General features: G+C 39.2%; 1 protein-coding gene across 2 annotated transcripts in view; it reads right to left on the bottom strand.

The window, feature by feature from the left end:
• The window catches only part of AKAP9 (A-kinase anchoring protein 9), a 216,736-nt gene that overhangs the window by 19,690 nt on the left and 175,362 nt on the right, over window positions 1-21,684 (bottom strand). For both annotated transcript variants that reach the window (XM_075062343.1, XM_075062344.1), the window contains 10 exons: window positions 20,651-20,827; window positions 20,252-20,356; window positions 18,521-18,673; window positions 18,092-18,271; window positions 10,202-11,290; window positions 7,122-7,268; window positions 5,435-5,941; window positions 4,921-4,984; window positions 3,013-3,134; window positions 2,143-2,334 (listed from right to left, as the gene is read on the bottom strand). In XM_075062343.1, coding sequence (XP_074918444.1) covers window positions 2,143-2,334; window positions 3,013-3,134; window positions 4,921-4,984; window positions 5,435-5,941; window positions 7,122-7,268; window positions 10,202-11,290; window positions 18,092-18,271; window positions 18,521-18,673; window positions 20,252-20,356; window positions 20,651-20,827 — 2,736 coding nt within the window. The remainder of the gene's footprint in view (window positions 1-2,142; window positions 2,335-3,012; window positions 3,135-4,920; window positions 4,985-5,434; window positions 5,942-7,121; window positions 7,269-10,201; window positions 11,291-18,091; window positions 18,272-18,520; window positions 18,674-20,251; window positions 20,357-20,650; window positions 20,828-21,684) is intronic.

Here is a 21,684-nt window from a genome sequence, read left to right as displayed (position 1 = left end):
CCCATGTAGCAATACTGTTTTACATTGCATCAGATTCTCCTTTTAGTGGTATCGCTTTTAAGATGGACCTCTATGCACTGACTAATTCAGCACTATGTGGTACTGGACCACACCACTGACTGTATACTGTACTAACGGTTTTCATGGAGCAGAGTTAATCTTGGTTACATTTTGTAGCGACACTGCCAGATTCTTTGACTTATTCCTTTCCCTTTGTGCCATATAGGCAGTGCAACAGGCAAGGAAACTACCCACATATCTGAAGCAGGGAATACACTGTGTAAGGCTCCTCAGAGGGCACAGAGCCAGCGTACCTTGCTCCTTAGCCAATCCCTTGCAGCCCTAAACACAGACTCTGTATTGGGGATGCACTCCAGCTAGCCCCAGAGCTGGTAAACAGTCTCTTGCAGACCACTGACACCTGGGGTGGGAGAGCAGAGAATCAAGGAATTGTAACTGTAAATCCTCGGTTGCAGCAGATAGACTATGCTGTTACTATGGGCCTGATTCTGCCACCCTCACTCACATTATTAGTATCTCACGCCACATCTAGTCCCATTGAAATCACTGAGCAAGGCACTATTCACGGTAAGTAAAGGTGGCAGAATTCATGCGTTGTTTTTTTAATTCAATTTCAGTTTATAAAAATGCATCCATCCATTGCTCTGGGAACATGTACAAATAGGACTCAATGATCTGTCTCACATAACATCTTTCATAGCTATCTTATTTCTAGAAATGTTTGTAAAGGCTGGCTTACTATTCTATACCTGGGTTCCCAGGGATTTTATATTGTTAAAAGGTGAATTTCACTAATTTTTTTTTTAAAATCTCATAGAACTATATTTTTCAATTTTGCAGTATATAGTATGCTGTATATTTAGACTCTGATAAACAACACAATATCTTTGTTACAAAATAGAAGTCAGGCACAGATGGAGAAGGGTACTCTGAAATATTTGTAAAAGGTTTATACTCTTCCTTTTAAGGCCAATTTTCCAAATATAGGCATCTAGATTGTGGCACAAACAAGCATTATAAATCACTAAAACATGAAATAAAATGAAATGAAACAACAAAAGAAAGTCCATCTTAATAAAGATAAATATTTTTTTCCTCTCAGTGTAACTAAATTGGGAACACTCCAACATTTAAAACGATCATCTCCAATAACCAGCACAACAAGAGACAACATTGGGGAAAATGGTAATGTAGAGGTAATATGAACATCTGATTGGAAGAACAGTTGTAAGGTTCAAGTGCATTATATTAAAAAATACCAAATTCTCAAGTTCTCCTAGTAGAAAGAAACTATTGATTATATCTGGCCCAATTCTAGTAGGTGTTGAGTACGCTCACCTCCCACTGATATGAATGGCCTCGTCTAGAATTGGATTTAAAGGTATGATATTAGATTGTGTTATTAGATCTATCCAAACAAGACCTTCTAAAACTCTAGTCAAAATAAAGTAAAATGTACTGCAGCATATCCTGAACTGTCTGAGTTAAAACCTAGGCTCCTCTCTAGGCTTTAACTCAATCAGTTTAGCACATGCTAAAGCAGTGGTTCTCTGGGGTTACACAGAGGTCTTCCATGGCTACATCAATTCATCTAGATATTTGCCTAGTTTTACAACAGTCTACATAAAAAGCACTAGCAAAGTCAGTACAAACTAAAATTTCATACAGACAATGAGTTGTTGATACTGCTCTATATACTATACACTGAAATATAAGTACAATATTTATATTCCAATCAATTTATTTTATAATGTTGTGGCAAAAATGAGAAAGTAAGCAATTTTTCAGTAATAGGGTGCTATGACACATTTGTATTTTTACGTCTGATTTTGTAAACAAGTAGTTTTTAAGTGACGTGAAACTTGGGAGTACACAAGAAAAATCAGACTCCATAAAGGGGTATAGTAGTCTGGAAGGTAGAGACCACTGTTTTAAAGCATACATTGCTGGAAATTTGCTGAAGATTCTGAAAAACTCAGTTTTGGTTTGACCCAAACCAAATTCCACCCCCCCTATTTTTTGGGACTGCCAGTGAACCAAAAAATCAGTTATTCACACACCTCTAGTTTCAAATCTGCTGTATAAATTATTTTGGTCTGAGTTTTACAATATTGTTTGTACCTCAGTTTCCCTATGCAGTTGCATTTGTGTAATTAAATCCTTCAAAGATGAAACAGTGCTCAGAAAAGTTTTCCTTTCCTCAAGCCATGATTCTGGCCCTTGTTTAAGAGACAGTATATCCCTTTCACTGTCAGGAAATTCAGTGAGAGACAGCACCTGTACGCCTTCATGATGCACTGCTCGTAGCAAACCCTATAACAAAAATATAAGAAAAAATTATAATACTGACAGTCATAATAGTGATCTTGGCTCATGAGCACTAGAATTTGGCATCAAAATGAACCAGAAAAAGGAAGCTCATTATGCAAGAGCAAGCACTATCTATTAATAAGTAGCTTGGTGAATATGATTAATGTTGAGACTAGAAATACAGAATGTGCCTGATAATTTAGTAGAGTTTTAGAAATATATATATTGCTCCCTCCTCCCAAAACAAATATTGCTGTAGTCCCTGAAGTTCATTAAAAAAAAAATCTATTAGATTAATACTACAAATTTAAACTGAGTTCTCTAAATAAACTTATAGTTTAAAAGTTAAGTCCTGGAAAATGTTTCCATTCAAATTTTGAAATTCGCATATGGGCTAGGGCTAGCACATAAGATTGATGGCAGGAGACACATTCTTCTTTATAATGGTTAGAAATGAAAATATCATTCTTATTTGTTAAAATTATTTATATAGTTCTGGCCTTTTCTGGTAGCTAAAATATAATATAGTGGTGATATTTGAAAAATGCAATTAAATAATTTTTAAAATATCTACTATATACAGGGCACTTCTTCCCAAGAGAAGATCTACATTTCAGACAGTATAAAGGAGCTTTAAAATGATTTTGTTTTGACGTAAAAATTACATCAGCTCTAATTTACCTTTATTCTCTTTGGAAGCAGATCTGTTGAAGTTTCATCATCATCTCCTATTCCTTCTGATACTATGTCAGATCCCTGGCTCTGGGTGAGATAAATTCCTTGACTCCAGTCCGAACTAGAGTCTAAAATAAAAGGGAAAAACAATAAAGTTGAATTGCTTGGTAACCTTTAAACAACAGATAACAAAAAAGGACTTTGGTTTCTTGGTTGTTAGGACAAGTGGTTACATAAAATCTACATTTTTTGTTTTGTCTTCTACGCTTTTCTTCTTTGCTTTCAAAACACAGCAGCAAAGGCTACGTCTACACTACCCGCCGTATCAACAGGTTACGATCGATCCCCGAGCACGCTTATATCGATTCCGGAACTCCACCAACCCCAACGGAGTTCCAGAATCGACAGGGGGAGCCGCGGACATCGATCCCGCGCGATGAGGACGGGTGAGTAATCCGATCTTAGATATTCGACTTCAGCTACGTTATTCACGTAGCTGAAGTTGCGTATCTAAGATCGATTTTCCCCCGTAGTGTAGACCAGCCCAAAGAAAATCATTTAAAATTCTGGGAGACAAAATCAAGACATTTATCTGAACACTACATAAACCTTTTGCCAACTGATCCTTCTGAGTATCTGTAGTCTCTGCCTCCAGTTGAATCTACACGTCTACCCCGATATAACGCGACCCTATATAACACGAATTCGGATATAATGTGGTAAAGCAGTGCTCCACGGAGGCTGGGCTGCGCACCCCGGTGGACTAAAGCAAGTTCAATATAACACAGTTTCACCTATAACATGGTAAGATTTTTTGGCTACCGAGGACAGCGTTATATCAAGGGAGAGGTGTACTTCCTATTTGCTACTGTAGGATAGAGTGTTTTAATTTTTATGGTAAAAATTTGATGGGCCTGACTCACTCCTGTTGGTGCACACACTCAGATCACACCTGTCCGCAGCCATGGAAAGAGGTGCACGTGAGGATACAGTAATACTGCCACCCTGAGAGATTTTGCCAGCAGCCCGCAGTTTTAAATTCCATTCAGGGCTGAGGAGACTGCCCTGGATTAAAGCTGAAATCAGTATGAAGAAAGGATGGAGGGAGTCTGCCCAGACAGAAGGAACCAACTTCCAATTTCTTTCCTCAAGGCAGCTCCATACCCCCTCTGTCACACATACGTTTCTGTCCTAGAGTAATTAAGATTCACATAGATATAATGCTCTTTGTCTTTCCCGTGACCGGCCAGTGTTTGATTACTATGGGATTTTGTTTTGATTTTCACTGCTGCTCCTGTTGTAATCCCTTTTGTTACTGCAGGTTGCTTTTTGTTTTGCTTCGCTTCTTGGGCTACAGGTCTCAATGCAAGGAGTTCCTTTAACACGAAAGCCTATCAGGCAAACAGGGGATGAAGATCAAGGTCCTGCTTACAAGTTGGGTTTGAATTGGCTCAAGTTTTCAATATAGACACTTGATGTTCCTAGGGGAAGATCGTGAGTAAAGAAAAAGGGGAAGATCCTGCCTTTATAGGAGGCAAAAACTAAAGCATTCCTTCCTTTTGGGAAGGAACACTTGATGACGGTATTACATATTGCTTATTCTGTGTTTTTTCTGAACTTAAAGTTTTTTGCTGTGCTGTTGCTGCATGCTGGAAGTAGAGAAGAAAAGCATCAAGTAAGTACCTGTTGTGTCTTTAATAAAATCCTGACTTTGGTCCAAGGTCACAGTAGAAAAGTCATAATTAATAAGAAGGAAGCCTGCAAGATTGATATTTTACCTTGTCAGGTGACTTCAGTTTTCATTGTGCTAGGATTAAAGTAATGCACAGCTACTTTTGTTTTCTATCATACAAACAATTTAATTTATAATGCTGTTATGAGAAATATGAAGGCTATAAAACAATTGTCTCTCACCACTAGAACATCCATCTCTGGCCATATAAGATGCAGTGTGTGGTAACCCAGAAATTGGGACTCCCTATATTTGGAAAAGAAAACATTTAAAACTTTGCAAAAAACAGAACCTGACACATAAGGGCCCAGATTAATCAGAAGAGAGCAGCTGAACAGAGGACCACATGGGCTACTTCCTCCTAGTCACTCGGCAGTATAGATCCTCTCAAAAGGGGGCAGAAATGGGAAGGTTCATGGGCCAACACTTCTGCTTCACAAGTCTATTGAGCTGGCTGGAACAAGAGGGCAGCAGGTTGCTTCAACCTAAGGGATGGTAAAGCTGGGGAGGGATTTAGGAACTCTCCCTGGGGTGGAGCAACTCTACACAATTCCAAATACAGTATAGTGCCTTAATGGCACAGTCTTCCATGATTAAGGGACTCAAAATAGGAACCCTACTTAGGAGTAGCATGAACTAAAACATTTTTTATAAAATACCGAGTGAGAGAATTTAAAAAAATTTCAATATATATACCTCTTCAGCTCTCAAAGTTTCTATGACCTCCTTCAAAGCATTACATTCTTCCGTTAATACCTGGACTGCAACTAACTGCTCTCTCTTCAAAGCTTCCGATTCAGAAATATGCCTGGTTTCCATGTCCATGATTTCAGCAGCATGGAGTTCTTGCATTTGGTCAATTTTATCAGTAAACTCTCTTATGACCTCTGCAACCTCCTCTGATGAATATTCATTTTGTAAATCATTTTGGATTTCTGCATTTTTAACAAGGACTTGTAAAGTTTGGTTGGAGCTATTGATTTGCATAGTCTTATCAGTCTGAGATGATGAACTTTTTCGGATGAAAGTTGGGTCTTCTTTGGCAGAAACATTATCTGGTTTGTCAACATCCTTTCCGCTGTCAAGTTCCGCTATTTCCTCTTCCTTTCTCATATAATCTGCAAGCTTCTTTTCCACTTCAACTAGGTTGTCCTGGACTCTGTGCAGCTCTTCTTGAAGATGTGTCATACTTGTTTCTCTTACCTAAAGATATAACAAATTTGAATTGCAGATACCCAAATACCTTTAAAGAACCAAGTTTAGTACTTTTAAATGCTCTATACCAGGGGTCGGCAACCTTTCAGAAGTGGTGTGCCGAGTCTCCTTAAATTAGAGTGAATAAATGGTATCACGTGCCGGTAATACATTTTAACATTTTTAGAAGGGCTCTCGCTATAAGTCTATATTATATAACTAAACTATTGTTGTATGTAAAGTAAACAAGTTTTTTTAAATGTTTAAGAAGCTTCACTTAAAATTAAATTAAAATGCAGATCTTATCAGTTTAGTGCAGTGGTTCTTAACTTGGGGCACGCATCCCCTGGGGGTGCGAGATGCCATTTTTAGGGGTGCGAGACGTGAGAATTTTTTAGAAGGTAAATCACTGAAAACACAAATTAAGCACCGACACATAAGTACAACTACTTTGTTTCATCAAACCTATGTATTTATTAACATTATACATGTTTTAACAATTACTGTAATATACAAGCAAAGTTTTTAAGTTTTCAAGTTTTTAAGCTAATTGTAGTGTAATTTTTGATAAGGGCTGCAGAGGGCTGGGCTGGCTGCCAGTAACCCAGGCCGGCAGGAAAGCTGAGCGGGGCTGGAGGACCATACCCTGGCTGGCAGGAGGCTGGGCGGCTGGAACCCCAGACCAGCAGTGAGGTGAGCGGGGCCAGCAGCTGGTACCCCAGGCCAGCAGCAGGCTGAGCGTGGCCGATGGCCAGGACTCTGGGTTCTGTCCGCCGGCTCCTGCCAGCCGGGCTCCTGGCCCCCAGCCCCGCTAAATTGCTCCCAGTCGGGGGTTCTGTTCAGTAAAAATCAGCTCACATGCCACCTTTGGCATGCGTGCCGCAGGTTGCTGACCCCTGCTCTATACAATGAGGAGTCACAGCTATTCTTTTTAGATTAATCTTGTTTAGATGGATTATGTCTGTTAGATGATAACACAAAGTTATTATCTCAAGAAACAGACCAGATCCTGTAAACTGGTGTAACTCCCTTGAAGTCACTGGAATTGCACTTATTTGCAGCAACTAAAGATCTGGTCCACAGCATCATGTAGCTTGAACAGTATGAACAGTGTGTACTGTACAGTCATTTTTATGATTTTTTTTTCACTGGGAGAGAGAAAACCATTATGGAATGATCTGGTTCTTACCATTAATTCCTCTTTAAGTTTTTCTGACTTTTCTCTGTAACTACTCAGTTCTTCCTTGGCAGCAGCTGATTCAGCTTTGATTTTCTCTAGTTCACTTTCAGCAATGAATACACTTCCTTCTTGACTTTGAGTTAGTTCTTTGACTACCTACATGTCAGTATAAAATATAAGCAGTAGTAGATAAAACATCTATTACAATGGCATCAAAATACTAATGATGCTGACCCCTGCATGCAACTCCACAAATGCTAGAGATGAGCCAAGCCACATGAAGAAACGTCAAGTGCCTTGAATAGGTGGTGTTCTGACCTAACCTAACCTCCCAGACTTTCAAAAGGCCACTTTTCTAGATTAACTGGGATCCCCAAACTGAAAAAAAAAGGGGAAGTGCTGTGAAAAGGATAATCTAAGAAGCTCTCTGACCAAGGATGGAAAAAACACTAATATACTAAAAGGCAGCAACAGGGATGTGAACAAACAGTAAGCCTCTGGAAAATGAAGTCTGCTAGACACCATAAAGTTTTAAAGAGAAGTTTCTGGCCTTAATTCAATAGCATTTGTACAAAAGGTTTCAGCACCTGTGGTCCTGGCCCTGTATTCCATATCTGTGAACTTCAGACTTTCAGCAGCAAAGCTGAGGTTTTCATTAAATTTTGTAGATTATCAGGGTTGGAAGGGACCTCAAGAGATCATCTAGTCTGACCCCTGCTAAAAGCAGGACCAATCCCCAAATGGCCCCCTGAAGAACTGAACTCACAACCTTGGGTTTAGCAGGCCAATGCTCAAACCACTGAGATATCCCTCCCCCCAGTTGCTACCTACAGAACATACCCTCAACTCAACTTTGACTCAGAGGGTCAAATTAACAGGTGACAACTGGTGATTGATGGACGGCAGTATGAACATAAATTGGCATAAGTTAAACATTAAAGAGGTATAAGGTGAGGGTTATTGCAGAAAGCAACCAAAGGAGGATGTAAAAAGGTGTAAGAGAAAAAGGAATCTCTTTCAAACCACATGCACTTTTTTACCCCTTCTTAATCCTCTTGTTGGCTGTGTTTGTTACTATGACTGTGTTTTTGCTTCCTAGGCATATGAATTACATAGATGTATAATTTAACCCCCATATACTTTGCCTCTAAATCTGATCCATGGAGTGGGAAATTTCAGACATTACGCAGTGGGCCTAGAATGTGGCAAGCCGTAGGATCTGTCACAACCTCACTATTATTAGATGAGGAGACAAGGATAAAACACTAAGTTTCTTTGAATTTGGCTTCCATAATTTTAATAAATGGCAGTGACAATGAAGTTAAAATTGATCACGCTAACAAGTCAAAACTGGAAAGCAGGTATCTGTGCAATGAAGATGCTTTCCTGGCATTAGATAAGAGCAAGGAAACTAAATCAACCAAAGCAGGACCAACCTCTAGTGTTATTTATGTTATAAGAGCATCTTAAATTGGAACTTACATTATATTTTTGTGAGATCAGCTTACTTCAGCTACACATGTTTTCATGCCCCTTCATTCCAAATACAGATGGAGTAACATTGCTAATTTAATATTCAAATAGAACATTGTTTCCTAAAAGCGAATAGCATTGAACTGTTGTTGCAATGTTAAAAATCTGTAATTGTTGAATTCATACCATTTTAATAGCTGTAAGAAGTGACTATTTTAGACAGGAGTTGGAATGGAATTTTGGTAGAAAGACTAGCTTTTCGGACTGCCTGGAGAGGAAGCAGGGGGAAGACTCTCCTTGAAGAAAGGAGGATGGTCTGTATAGTATAGGTAGGTAGATATTCTGAGACCTGGGGAGATCCAGGTTCAGTTCCGTGTTCTATCACAGACTGATTTGCTCAAGATCACACAGGAACTTAGCCTCTCTGCCCCATCCATATAATGGGATAATAGTACTTCCTGCCCTCAGAGGGGTACTGTGAGGATAAATACATTAAGGATTGTGAGTTGCTCTGATACTATGATAATGGGAATTGTATGAATGAATAGATTAGATAGTGCTATGGTCTTGGTTACATATGGACAGAGAACTTTATTAGAAGAATCCCTTTGAGAGGATTATACTTGCTTGTAAATTTTCACTGCAATATATACAAATAACTAGGGCCCAATACCACAAAGTGACTTACGCTTAATACAGTGGTGGTTAAGAGAGTCTCCTGAGAGGAGGAAGACTTCTATTCAAATCCTTTCTCCCCATCAGGTAGTATGGGGAATTGAACCTGGGTTTTACACATCCTGGGTGAGTACTTTAACACTGGGCTAAAGGTTACAATGGAGGCACTATGTCCAGCCATTTTGGATGGAGTTAGGCATACACCGCTGCTGTTCGTGCAAGAAATGGTTCAGGCACCAAAGGCGTTTCCCTTCCATGAGAGGGTTCCATGCTGTTGATCCCAAGCAGAGACACAGGCACCTCCCTGCAGCTGACTTAACTACCTGAGAGGGCAAGACATAGGGCATATCCCTTCAATAAGCATCTCTTTTTGACTAGCTTATGCAACTCCCTGTCTAGCATGCCGGCTTTCTCAGGTGCCTCTCTCTCCCCTTTCATTATATAGAGAGCCTAATACCTAACTCAAGCTTATGGATTTCAGTGATTTTTTAGGTGCCTTAAAGTTGGGCAGTACAATGTTGAGTGTCACACTGCCTAAGACCCATTGTGATTCAAGGCCTAAATCAATATGCATGCCCCAAATTAAACCTTTAATAAAAATACGTTTTTTAAGACTTCCAGTGCCTCAAAAATCAATCTGCAGATTCATGACAAGCACATCATCAATCTTATTATCTTCAGAAAATATTCACAGAAGTTGAGAAAAGTTTGCTTAGTTTTTAAAACGTGGTTCCCATGAAAAGGCCAGATATGTTTTATTCAAATATCCACAGGAAATCAACAGTGGAATTTACCAAAAGTCAATTTTTGTTCTACTTGTAAAACAGAATATTAATGTCTTTAGTCTTATTAAAAAATGTGTGCACCCACCACAGTTCGCATAAAAATAATTGATTCTTAGGCAAAGTGAGCAAAAAATCATGAGGCATACAATTTTTTACCTCAGATGTTTGCACCTCTCCCTGTTTAGGGGTGTTTTTAATCTCCTCTTTGTGTTTTTCCTGAATGTCTTCTAGTAACTGCTGAAGTTCTAACAGTCTGTTTTCTTTTTTTATAGCCTCCTTCTGTGCAATTTCTGCATTTTCTTTTTCTAGCTCCAGGTTATTGTACATTCTTGCCAGCTGGTTCTCCATCTCTGAAAGTTTCTCTGTTAACACTGATAATTTTGATTCTGTCTCTTCTTTAGCTATGTGATTCACATTTTCTGTTTGTGTGTTTTTGTTTGCTTCTTCAGCACCTTTTGAAAATGCCTGCATTCTTGGCCTCAGATTATTTTGCTCTTGAATTGCATTCAACTGAACTTGGCTCACAAGAGCAGCAACAACCTTTTCCTGAAGTCTCTCTTCAAGTTCCAGTATTTTCTTTTTAAGTACTTCTGTTTCAACCTTGGCTTGCTCTTTCAAGTCCTTTATTTGGTTGTAACATTGGCACAACTCTGATTCCCTCTCTTTAACAGCTGCCTGAAGATGCTGCAGGTTTATCTCCATGTTGCTAATCTTTGTATTTTCTTCCACAGACTTAAGCTGGATTTTATTTTCTAGCAGCTCTGGTGACTTCTCATTCAGGGCTTCTTCCAGTTTTTCACTTTTGTCTTTGCTCCTGTCCCCTACTTCTGCCTTGTCACCTTTCATCAGTAAACGCTTATATTTCTCGGTTACTCGCTCATGTTCCCTCTTTAAGATATCTAGTTCTTTCTTTAAATGGTTCATTTTTAATTTAGTTTCTTCAAGCTCATTCCTTGTCATGGATGACTCTACATTATCATCTTCCACTTGCTTCTTTAAAGCTTCTTTTTCTGCCAACACTGTATCAAGCTCATGTTTCAGACTGTCAGCATCCTCCTGAATGGAAGCAACATCTACAGGTTCTTTTTGTTCAATATTTGCCAACTCCTGCTGAAGCTTTTCAATCACTTCATTCAGCTGTTCTATTTCCTCTTCACTGTTTTTCTTCACACGCTCTTGATCACTTTTTAGGCATTCTATCTGGGCTTCAAGTTCTCTTATATGCTCATTTCTTTCTTCAATAACCTACAAAGTCAATGAGAGAAATTTATAGTTACTAGTTACTATAACAGTTAATATTATATAACAACCAGATTATGCTTTCTCCTGGATTTCCTGGCAGTAGTTTGTTTAATCATTCATCCTGACATCTTATGAAAGAAACATAGTCGCAATAAATGAAATTGCCTTGATGATTTATTGCTCATAGATCTTTACATGAATCAAAGTACATGCGTGTCGGACTTGGAAAAGAGGTGTGAGCTTATTGACCTATCTACTTTCTACAAAGCTACATGTGAAAGCTGAAGCTTTCATAATATTTTTCCAGCTTTCTTGTCTAAAGCTCTGACAACATCCATCCCCTTGGCAAATTATTACTGAGATTAAAGCAGTGGTCCCCAACGTGGTGCCCACTGGGGCTTCTATGTGCGCCCGCGTACTTGCCAGCGGACAAGCATCTGCCGAAATACCGCCAAGAAGCAGCAACATCAAGAGGCATTGCCGCCAAAATACCGCTGTCAAGAGGCGTTGCTGCCGAAATGCTGATTGTCGTTGCCACTTGTCGGTGGCATTTCGGTGGATACTTGTCCGCCGGCCATGGTCCTCAGTGGCTTGTCATCCAGCACCCACCAGACGAAAAAGGTTGGAGACCACGGGGTTAAAGGGACTACCAGCTGTGGTAAGGTCTGTGCAGATAAATCACTTTGCACAATCAGGGCCTTAGACATAGTTTGACTTCCAGCACCAAGAAACTAAGGGCATGGCTACACTTGCAGATGTAGAGCGCTTTGAGTTAAACCAGCCTTCGTAGAGCACAGCAGGGAAAGTGCTGTAATCTGTCCACACTGGCAGCTGAAAGAGCACTGGCGTGGCCATATTAGCAGCTCTTGCAATGGCCACAGAAAGCAGTGCATTGTGGTAGCTATCCCAGCATGCAAGTGGCTGCAATATGCTTTTCAAATGATGGGGGTGAGGTGGAGCATGACAGGAAGTGTGTAGTGTGTATGTGGGAGGTGGGGAGAGAGAGAGGGTTCTGGGGACGCTGAGAGCATGTCAGCATGTTGTCTTATAAGTTGAGACAGCAACAGACTCCCCTCCCCCAGCCTCCCTCTCTCACACACAGCATTCTACAGTAATGGCTGCCTTGTTTCAGAGCAGATAAGCTTGCCAGCTGTCAGAAATGGAGCTTTCAAAAGGCATATCGGCATGCCAGCAGTGATTCCAAAACAATGACAAAAGTGGCCACTTGACTTAAGGGGATTATGGGACGTGTTAATTTTCTCGCCGAGGTGGAGTACCAGGAGCGCTCTAGCCCTGGAGTCAGAGCACTCTATGTGCCTTACCAGTGTGGATGGGTAGTGAGCTAGGGCTCCCAGGGTTGCTTTAATGCGCTCTAACTCACAAGTGTAGCCAAGCCCTAAGGTTCTTGGAATCATCTTACCTTCAGAGTAATCATTTTGCAGCATATTACACAAATAATCTCCTTCTCTCTAAAAAAGCAATGGCTCCCCAGCCTTGAAAATAACAGTTTCAAGACTGAGGGTTCTAGCTAACACAAATTAGATACTATATTCACCTAGATTAGTCTGATACTGTATTTCTTCACCATTAAAAAGAAGCAGCTCCCCTTTCCAAATATACATTCATCTAGTGATATTCAGATAAAGCTATATTGGCTCTATCACTTAAAATATACATTGGATATATATACGGAATATGAAATATAATGGATTTATAACGGAAATGCAGAGAGACCCTTAACTATATCAATATTATTAAGCACAAGTATAATAAAGGATTTTCTTTTCCTTTCTACATATACGTACCAGTATATATATTCTGTGCAAGCCACCTGTAGTGAAGTAATTTATTTTGTACAACAATTTAATTGAAAGAAGAGAGAGATGGAGATGCAGCACTATTTGTGAAAAGACTCTATAATGCTGTCAAAACAATTCAGCAACAAGGAGACTTGTCATGATACAAGGAGAGCAAAACAATACATTTCTGGACTAACTCATGATATTTGAAGTTGCCAGATTCATATTCTTAACTACCCAGAAATTAATTGAGTAACAGAAACAACCCAATATATGTTCTCACTGAAGAGGATGACTTTATAATGCAGATAATAGAGAGTATTACCAAAAGAGAGACTGACTTCTTTCTGAGCTTGAATAAGAGAAGAAAGGAAAATCTGGGGTCAGTGAACATAAAAATTTACCAGAATAAGGAAAGAGTTTACCAACAGCCGCTGTAATAAAAGAGTATAAGATTTCAAGAGGATAAGTTTTGGAGAATTAAGACTATAATATGCAATGTACAGTGGGAGAAACTTCTCATTCTACAAGTGTAGAAGAATGCTGGAAGACCCTTAAACACACCATAATATAGGTGCACCAGAGTAAGAGGAATAAGAATGAGAGAAACAAGAAGTGGTCATTATGGCTTCATACGGAATTGATCATATATCTTAGGTTAAAAAAAGTCTGTACTGGAAATGGAAAAGTAGCAGGCAATCAAACAAGAATATTCAGTCAGTCAATACTTGTATAGAAAAGATAAGGATAGCAACAAACAATGAGTTAATGATAGCCAAAGTACTTCACAGAGTAAAAAGGGCTTTCAGAAGACTATCAGGCACAAAAAGCCCACTAAAGAGAAAATAGGTCAGCTAATAAAGAAAGTTGGAGATAAAATTAATGACTACAAAATAATTAAACTGCTGAATTTCCCTTTGCTCTCTATCCTTCAATACGTTTAGACAATTGAGACAATTTTGAAGTTGTAAAATGATCTTATAAAAATGGCAAAAAGCAAGATTACTTGGAAAATGTGAACGTATATAAATCAGTAGGGCCAATTTTGCATCTTAACTAATATGTTAAATACGTTTTCCAATTAACATATTTTTGGAAAGTTTCAGAGAATTGCAGAAATCCTAGAAGACTGAAGAAAAGCAACTGAGGTACTGATTTCCAAAAAATGAAAGAAGAACGATCCTGGCAATTTCTACCTAGTATGTCTCATTTCTGACCCCAGTAAAACTGTTGAGCAAAAAAAAAAAAAAGAATAATTTATCTTTTAGTGGATAATGCGAACATGAGTAACAAGCATTATTTATAAAGAAAAAATCATGTTGTAGACATTTGATTGGTTTACCACAGAATTACATCTGAATTTTAGTAAAGCATTCACACACTATCAAGAAATCCTGCACAGAAAATTCATTTAATTAGGCATGAGTATAATATGCAATATTATTCAGTGAAATAGACTGAAAGTTGGTGAAAGTGACTGTAAAAACAGAACAACTGACTGTAAAAACACTGAAGGGAGGAAGAGGTCTAGAAGAGTAATGAAGGGATCGATCTAAAGTAGTGGTTCTTGAACTTTTTAGCAGGGCAACCCAACAACTGCATTTTGCCTGATTTTGTGACCTACACAAGGTCCATCTTTGGAAAGGGAGGGACATAAAAAATCATAGGCTAGTGTTCTCCATTTCCACTGCCACCTCTTCCTCATCCTTGCCCCACTGAGAGGGCACTGGTCACCTGCAGCAGCACCCTCCACCCCGGCCCTGCAACCCTAATACCGGTTCGTTTAGGTGGGGAGGCCCGAGCCGGGGTTTGAAGGGCGAGTCTGCCTCATACTCACCCTGCAGCAGCAGCTCCTGTCCTACAGGTGTGGACCTGACTTCCTACTCCAGGCATTGCAACCTGGTGCACAGGGTTTCTGCGCCACTCAGGTTTAGCCTAGCCACCCTTCCATCATGACAGAGGGACAACTGGGCAAAATTTGAGTGAGTGGCATTGCAACCTGGTTTGACCCAGCCACCCCATGGGACAGGAGCCACCGTTGCAGAGTAAGTGCAAGGTGGGGGGCCACACCTCTGCACTGGGCCCACAACCCACCTAGAACCTTTATGTGACCCACTGGAAGGTCACAAGCCATTGTTTGGGAAATAGTGATCTAAGGTCTACTCTTATTTATATCTATATCTTGCACCAAGGAGAGAAGGGACTTATTTAACATGCTAGAGAATATAACTAAGAGTGATGGGATGAAATTAAGAAAGGGATAATATAGGTTGAATCTGAGCAAGACTTCTGTTTTTTGAGATTTAACAACTTCATTTTGGGGGTTATTTTTAGCAATTTTTGAATTTTATACAGCTCAAAAAAAATCAGGGTTTTTTAGGGCTTTTTCTTTGTAAATACTGTAATGAGTAATGTACACTATAGTCATTAATCCTGTACTATAATGACTAATCTCTTGGTAATATTCCCTAGAGCACTTTAATCTAGTACTCTTTCTAACAGCACTAGTTCAAGTAGGGAACCTAATAGGTTCTATATGGACCAGTTAATGAGCAATACACAATAGTGTGCTTTAGAAATCATAGCCCCGAAGTCTGCATTCCTGCTCTATGCATATAAGCCCCTAGACACACGTAACCACTTCTGGGAGTTTTCTGGTGTTCACTTGATAAAGCGAGCACCTGTACAGTAACTGGAGTGCTTTACGATATTTGTCTCTCAACATGCTCCACTTGAAGTGTGTGTGCGCCTGTGCAGTTTCAATCAGAGAGTTGCAAGGAGTCCGGTGGCACCTTATAGACTAACAGATGTTTTGAGAGTTCTGTCAGTGCTGTCTGCGGGCCCAGGCAACTCCTCTCTTTTGGGCTCCCTATCACAGGATCAGTGTCTTTTCTTCCTGAAAGGCTTTGAAGTCTCTGAATGTTCCCCATGTTCTTTGCTTACTGGATCCAGAGAAGTCACTGAAGCGCTAAGAGGCTGAGGGGAGGAGAAGGGGAGAATTCACAGGAGGAAACAGGTCTCAAAGAATAATTCATAAGGAGCAACTTCAGTCTGTCCTCCCTCAGTTTCATAGGTCTGCTCTTGAAAATGCAGCAGACTTTGCATTCTGATGGAACGTGAGACTTTCTAAAGTAGTGGAGGCAGCTGGAATACCCGTCACTGAGGGGAAAGGCCCTGTGGCAGGTCTGGCAGGGTTTGAAGACTGGGCTTTGGAACATAACCCAAGGAGAAAAGGCTGCATACAAACAGGGGTCAAGGGCAGCAGAGGCCCTGACTGTGAAACAAAGGAGGGGGTCTGAAAGCCTGTGCAGAGGGAAAAATAAAAACGACAAACTAAAATAAAGGAATAATATCAATAAAAAAGAAAAAAATCCAAGCAAGCTATGAAAGCTAAACTACCAGACACCACACATTGAGTTTCCAGCTGCACAGAATTGAGAAGGAACTGGAGCAGTGGCAGGTCTGCCCTCTCCCTATATGCCCTTGGACCAGAGCACAAGGATGTCTAGGGTGCAGGCGCAGACCGTGGACAGTGCTGACAAAAATCTCTGATCGAAAGCACATGGATGCACACACACTTGAAGTGGAGCACCGAGAGGGACAACAAATTGAAGAAGAAAAAGTGATTTCATTTTTTTCTCCAATCAGGGAAGTTTTATCGCTATTTATTGGTTAAAATAAAAAAATCAGAAGTTCTAAATACACAGACAGCTCTTGACAGTAAGTTATATTAGGTTCACAGTGAAAGTGTTGAGGGACATTTAAAACTATACTGGACAGAGTGTGGGAACAATCTTGCACTGTTAGGAGATGTTCTTCTCTACCTCTAATTTCTATTATTCTTTCATTATAAGTTCACGTTCACTACAGCTAGAATTAGCACACTGAAATGTATTAAAAACTATCCAATTCGTTGGAGTTCAATGTAAGCAGATTCCACTATCACCTTGTGGGATGAAATCCAAAACGCTCAGCCAGCTCTTAAGTGTACACACATCTGGTCTTTATGACTTACAAAAGGGCTATATGAAATGAAGGATATTTGTCTTTGGAGACTACCTTTACTATTAAAATTTATATGGAGAGAGTCATGTGTTCAACTATTTGAATAGAAGATAAAATCCCACCATAATAAATCACCCAATTTGCTTTCTACAGGATATATGAGACTTTGGGCCAATTTCTCCTCATGCTTACCCTAATTTAAATCAGAAGTACCTCTGTTGGGGTAGTGAATCTATCCTGCACTAACCTGCTGTGCTCTAACTGTCTCTTTGCACTCTGCTGATGCACATTAACAAAGAGGACTAAACCAAACTGTTAATGCATACAGCAGACAAGCCCTGAGTTATACTAATGTAAAATGGATGCAAGCCAGTGGAGAATCAGGTCCATTGTCTATTACAAGAGAAAAAGAAGTGTGAATAGTAGTTTAGAAAGCAGCAAAAAGCTAGAACTGTTAAAGTATAGAAAATATTGGAAATGGTTCTTATTCCACTTTGTCTTATCAATATAGTGCTGCCCGAAATCCTTGCAATTCAGGCAAGCATTACACTGTATTAGAAAAGGTTTATGGCTCATGGTATGATCAGAAAGGCTGCATTTACACATATCCAGTAAACTCATAGTTTCATTAGTTTCAAAAGAATAAATTTTAGAAATGAAGCATTATCCAGAAGGTGGCACCAAAATGCAACCTACTAAATATATCTCATATATACAAGACATTAAAATAAATTCAGAAAGTATGCTGAGATGCAACTCAAGATGTCTGCATCCTGATAGGCTGCAAGAGGATCAGGAGTACTTTAACACAGCAAAGTATCGATGATTATATAAGCAAATATAGGCAAAAATAATTCCAATGTATTTTCTTAACAGAACGTCGGATCCATAAAAGAACTGAGAAATAGTAATTAGTTTTGAAGGTTAGAGCATTGTATTCTATTAATGACTAAGTAAATGTGTTCTTTAAATATAAACAAAAGATTTCAAAAGAATATACTTTGTTGTCTGTTGTGATTTCAAGTTGCTGTTGCAGTTTTGTTATTTGTTCATTAAGATGATCTATTTCCTGCTCCTTTTCCTGCATGATCTGAGCAAGTTTCCCAGGCACTAGACAATGATCCTTTATGGATGTATCTTCAGATTTCTGGATCACTAGTCCCAATCTTTCCATTTCATCCTACCGAAAAAAATCCATATGTGATATAATTACATGTACCCTTTTTTGAATATTCTTCAATTAATAGATTTAAATGATAGAAGATCACATGAAATAAAGAATGGTTATATGAAATTTTTAATATTTTGTGTGTTGAATAGTACAACACTTGAGACATCAAATAGAGTTAAGGATTTTGGTTTTACCCCAGAATGAATTTATTCAGGGTAAACAGGAATGAAACTACAATCTTGTCCGTCGGATAATTACCTTAAATAATTTATTCTCTTGTTCCAGTTCTTGAAATCGTGTAGTGGATTCCTTTCTCTGGATTTCTAATTGCATATGTAATTGTTGAACTTCTTCATTTTTGTTTTCTAGTTCCTCTCGAAACTGCTCTAGTTGTTCTTCAAGGTTTGTGATCTGCACATCCAAAATGTGGATTGAAGGGGTTAATAGACACACAGCAGAGTCACATTTAAAAAACAACAATATATACCTGGGATCAGTTTTGTTTCTGCAAATTACAGAATTTTACTCAAATGAGATACTGTGTTAACCAATATAATGGTCACATTGATTGTAAAGATACGTTTGATTCTTAGGATTGAATGGATTTGGAAATGGTGATCTAAAAATAGACTAGGTCACTCATCCATCCTCTGAAGGCTTGCAAGCTATCTGTATGCAAAACTCCCCCTGATGTCAGCTGAAATCACTATGACTGTTCCAGTGAGGGATAGCTTGCAGGACTGGGCTCATTTAAATTTACTAGTTCTACCTCACAATGGCTTTAGATTCTCAAAATACTTAACTGACATTTTAAAAACTGTTTACATGAGCTTCTCTTATTGCTGCCTTCAATCGCCTTTTCAAAAAAATTAAATATATTATATAAGTGAGCTGAATTCCACTTTCAGTTACACTGGTGTAAATCTGGAATAATTTCAGTGAAATGAATACAGTCTAGATTTTCGACAGTGTAACTGAAAGAAGAGTTTGGTCCATTATATTTAAAATCATTTTAGGATAATGTCTGGGCTTTTCAAAGGAGCCTAATAGAGTTAGGGGTCCAAATTCCAATGAATTTCAGTGAGATCTGGGTACCTACCACCCTCAGGTTCCTTTGAAACCCATTATTTTTACACTTAGCTCATGTGACTTGGTCCTTTTTATTTCTTAATTTAGACTAAATGGGCCATATCTGGATCTCATTTACACTATGTGAATTTAGAGTAACTCCACTGACTCAGTATCAGTGTTATCAGAATGTGGCCCTTTATCCTTTCTCTCAGGATAAATACTTCTGTAATCACAACTGAACTACATCTGTACTGAATCTCATTTTTATAAAAGAGGATTTCAGGCATCAGACTGTGGATGATGTTCACTCCTTCATTTTAAGTTTCCTGAACTCCATCAGGATACTTGCTTTTTGGCTGGAAAGGTATAATGTAGGTCTTTTCCAAAAACACCTTTAACGTGTGCAGGCTAGTGCTGGTGGTGAGGTGCCCTACTATTTCCAACACTCTTGTAAAGGTTAAGCATGGCACATTTTTCCCCATTGCAAGGAAAAAGCAATGAAAATCTAAAAACCAAGTGCATTCCTAGTCTTCCCTCACAGAAATCTGGTATCCTCCAACACTGCCAGTCTGCTAACCAAATATATAGTCATAACAAGATTTTCTGCACAAGTGTACACAATAGCTTCACTAGAACTTAGACAGGAAAACAATTCAACTAAAAAGCGTCACCGACTGAACAAACACCACCACTGCCTACAGCACTTTAGGAGGTCCTTGGGAGAACCCTATTCCAATAATTACCAGGCATAAGCCTGCTCAGCTTGTGGGAGTTGTTGAGATCACTGTCCGATATTGCCTTGCTGCAGAGTCTATAAACAGTGAACTACAGATTGCTGCATTGAGTCAGGTGCAGAGCAAAAATCACCAATAAGTAATTCATATTAGAAAGAAATTTCAACATTTAGAGATACTCTACCTCTTTTTCCTTTCTATCTACAGCTTCTTGTTCAGCCTGCAATTGTACTTCAAGGGGCAAATCTCCCTTCACAGTGGCAGCTCCATACTGCTTTCTTTCCTCCACCTTTAAACAAGTATTATAATATTAGCTACTTTAGCTTTCATTTATTTATTACTGAGTAAACATTGCCTTATTCTTAAGTAAATGAAGAATAATAGGAAATACACTTCTGCCTCGATATAACGCTGTCCTCGGGAACCAAAAACTCTTACCACGTTATAGATGAAACCACGTTATATCAAACTTGCTTTGATCCACCGGAGTGCACAGCCCCACCCGCCCAGAGCACTGCTTTATATCCAAATTTGTATTATATCGGCTCTCGTTATATCAAGGAACTTTTATACACAACAATACCTTTTGCAAATTGTCTGCGCTGATAATTAAGGCTTGTTCCAGTTCTCTTATTCTGCACTCTAGTTTCTCAATTTCTTCATTCCGTTCTTGTATATCTCTCTGAAGTTGCTCTTTAGAGAGCAAAAGCTCACTGCATTTGTCTGTTTTTTCTTGTAGATGGTTTGTTAACTGTTCAACCTGGTGGACAACATGGTAAGCATGAATACACTGTAGCATATTGGAATGTGTTTCTAGCATTAGTATAAACACTGATTTTTGAGGGAAAATAACTTGTCTGTTAATGAATCTCCAACCTCCCTGGCAGAAAACAGTGCAAAATTAGCGTCTTTTAGCTCCAAATCCAATAAATACAAATTATGCCTCTGATGAGTTTTATGTTTTGTATAAACTCCCTACAATTTATTTTGTCCTTCTGATGGTTCTCAGACTCGCTAAGACATATACTGTGGTATCCCTGTGCAGCCCATCAGTGGGATCCCTGAAACATCCAAGGAAGAAGAGTCTTAACTCTGGAGAACAAATTCAATTCTGGCAGTTCTGCTATTCTTCAAGTCCTATGCAAATATTTGTGCCAAAAGTCCTTGAACCAAAAATAATTTGTGAAAGAAGGAATGATAGAATGCTATGTTACTACGGGGGCAGAGTTAAAGTTGTCTGGGAAATCTTAATTATGTATTTCTGTTTGAGCAGATGATGGAGCAAAGACATGAGGAGGCTGAAGGGATAAGCTCACACTTGCAGATGGAAGCAGGACCAAAGAATTCTGAAGGAGAGACTGCTGGGTGAGGAAAGTGGTCAGTGGAAGCATGTGACTAAGAGAACCAGGCAGAGGAAAAGACGGGCCAGTGAAGGAGAAATAGAACTCAGGAACAGGTTTACAGAGTTGGAAAATGAAGAAGGGGCACAGCAGGTGGTCGCTGAACGAGAGAGGCCAAGGAAAAAGAGAAGAGCTGCTAGTCCTACAGGAAGAGGGGAGGAGTCAATGGAGGCAACACCAAATATGAGCCCTAGGAGGATTGCAGGGTGAATAGGAA

The sequence above is a fragment of the Chelonoidis abingdonii genome, chromosome 2 (genome assembly GCF_003597395.2).
Source record: "Chelonoidis abingdonii isolate Lonesome George chromosome 2, CheloAbing_2.0, whole genome shotgun sequence".
Taxonomy (NCBI): domain Eukaryota; kingdom Metazoa; phylum Chordata; order Testudines; family Testudinidae; genus Chelonoidis; species Chelonoidis abingdonii.
The sequence above is the reverse complement of the archived record's forward strand: the minus strand, read 5'-3'. Positions and strand labels throughout refer to the sequence as shown.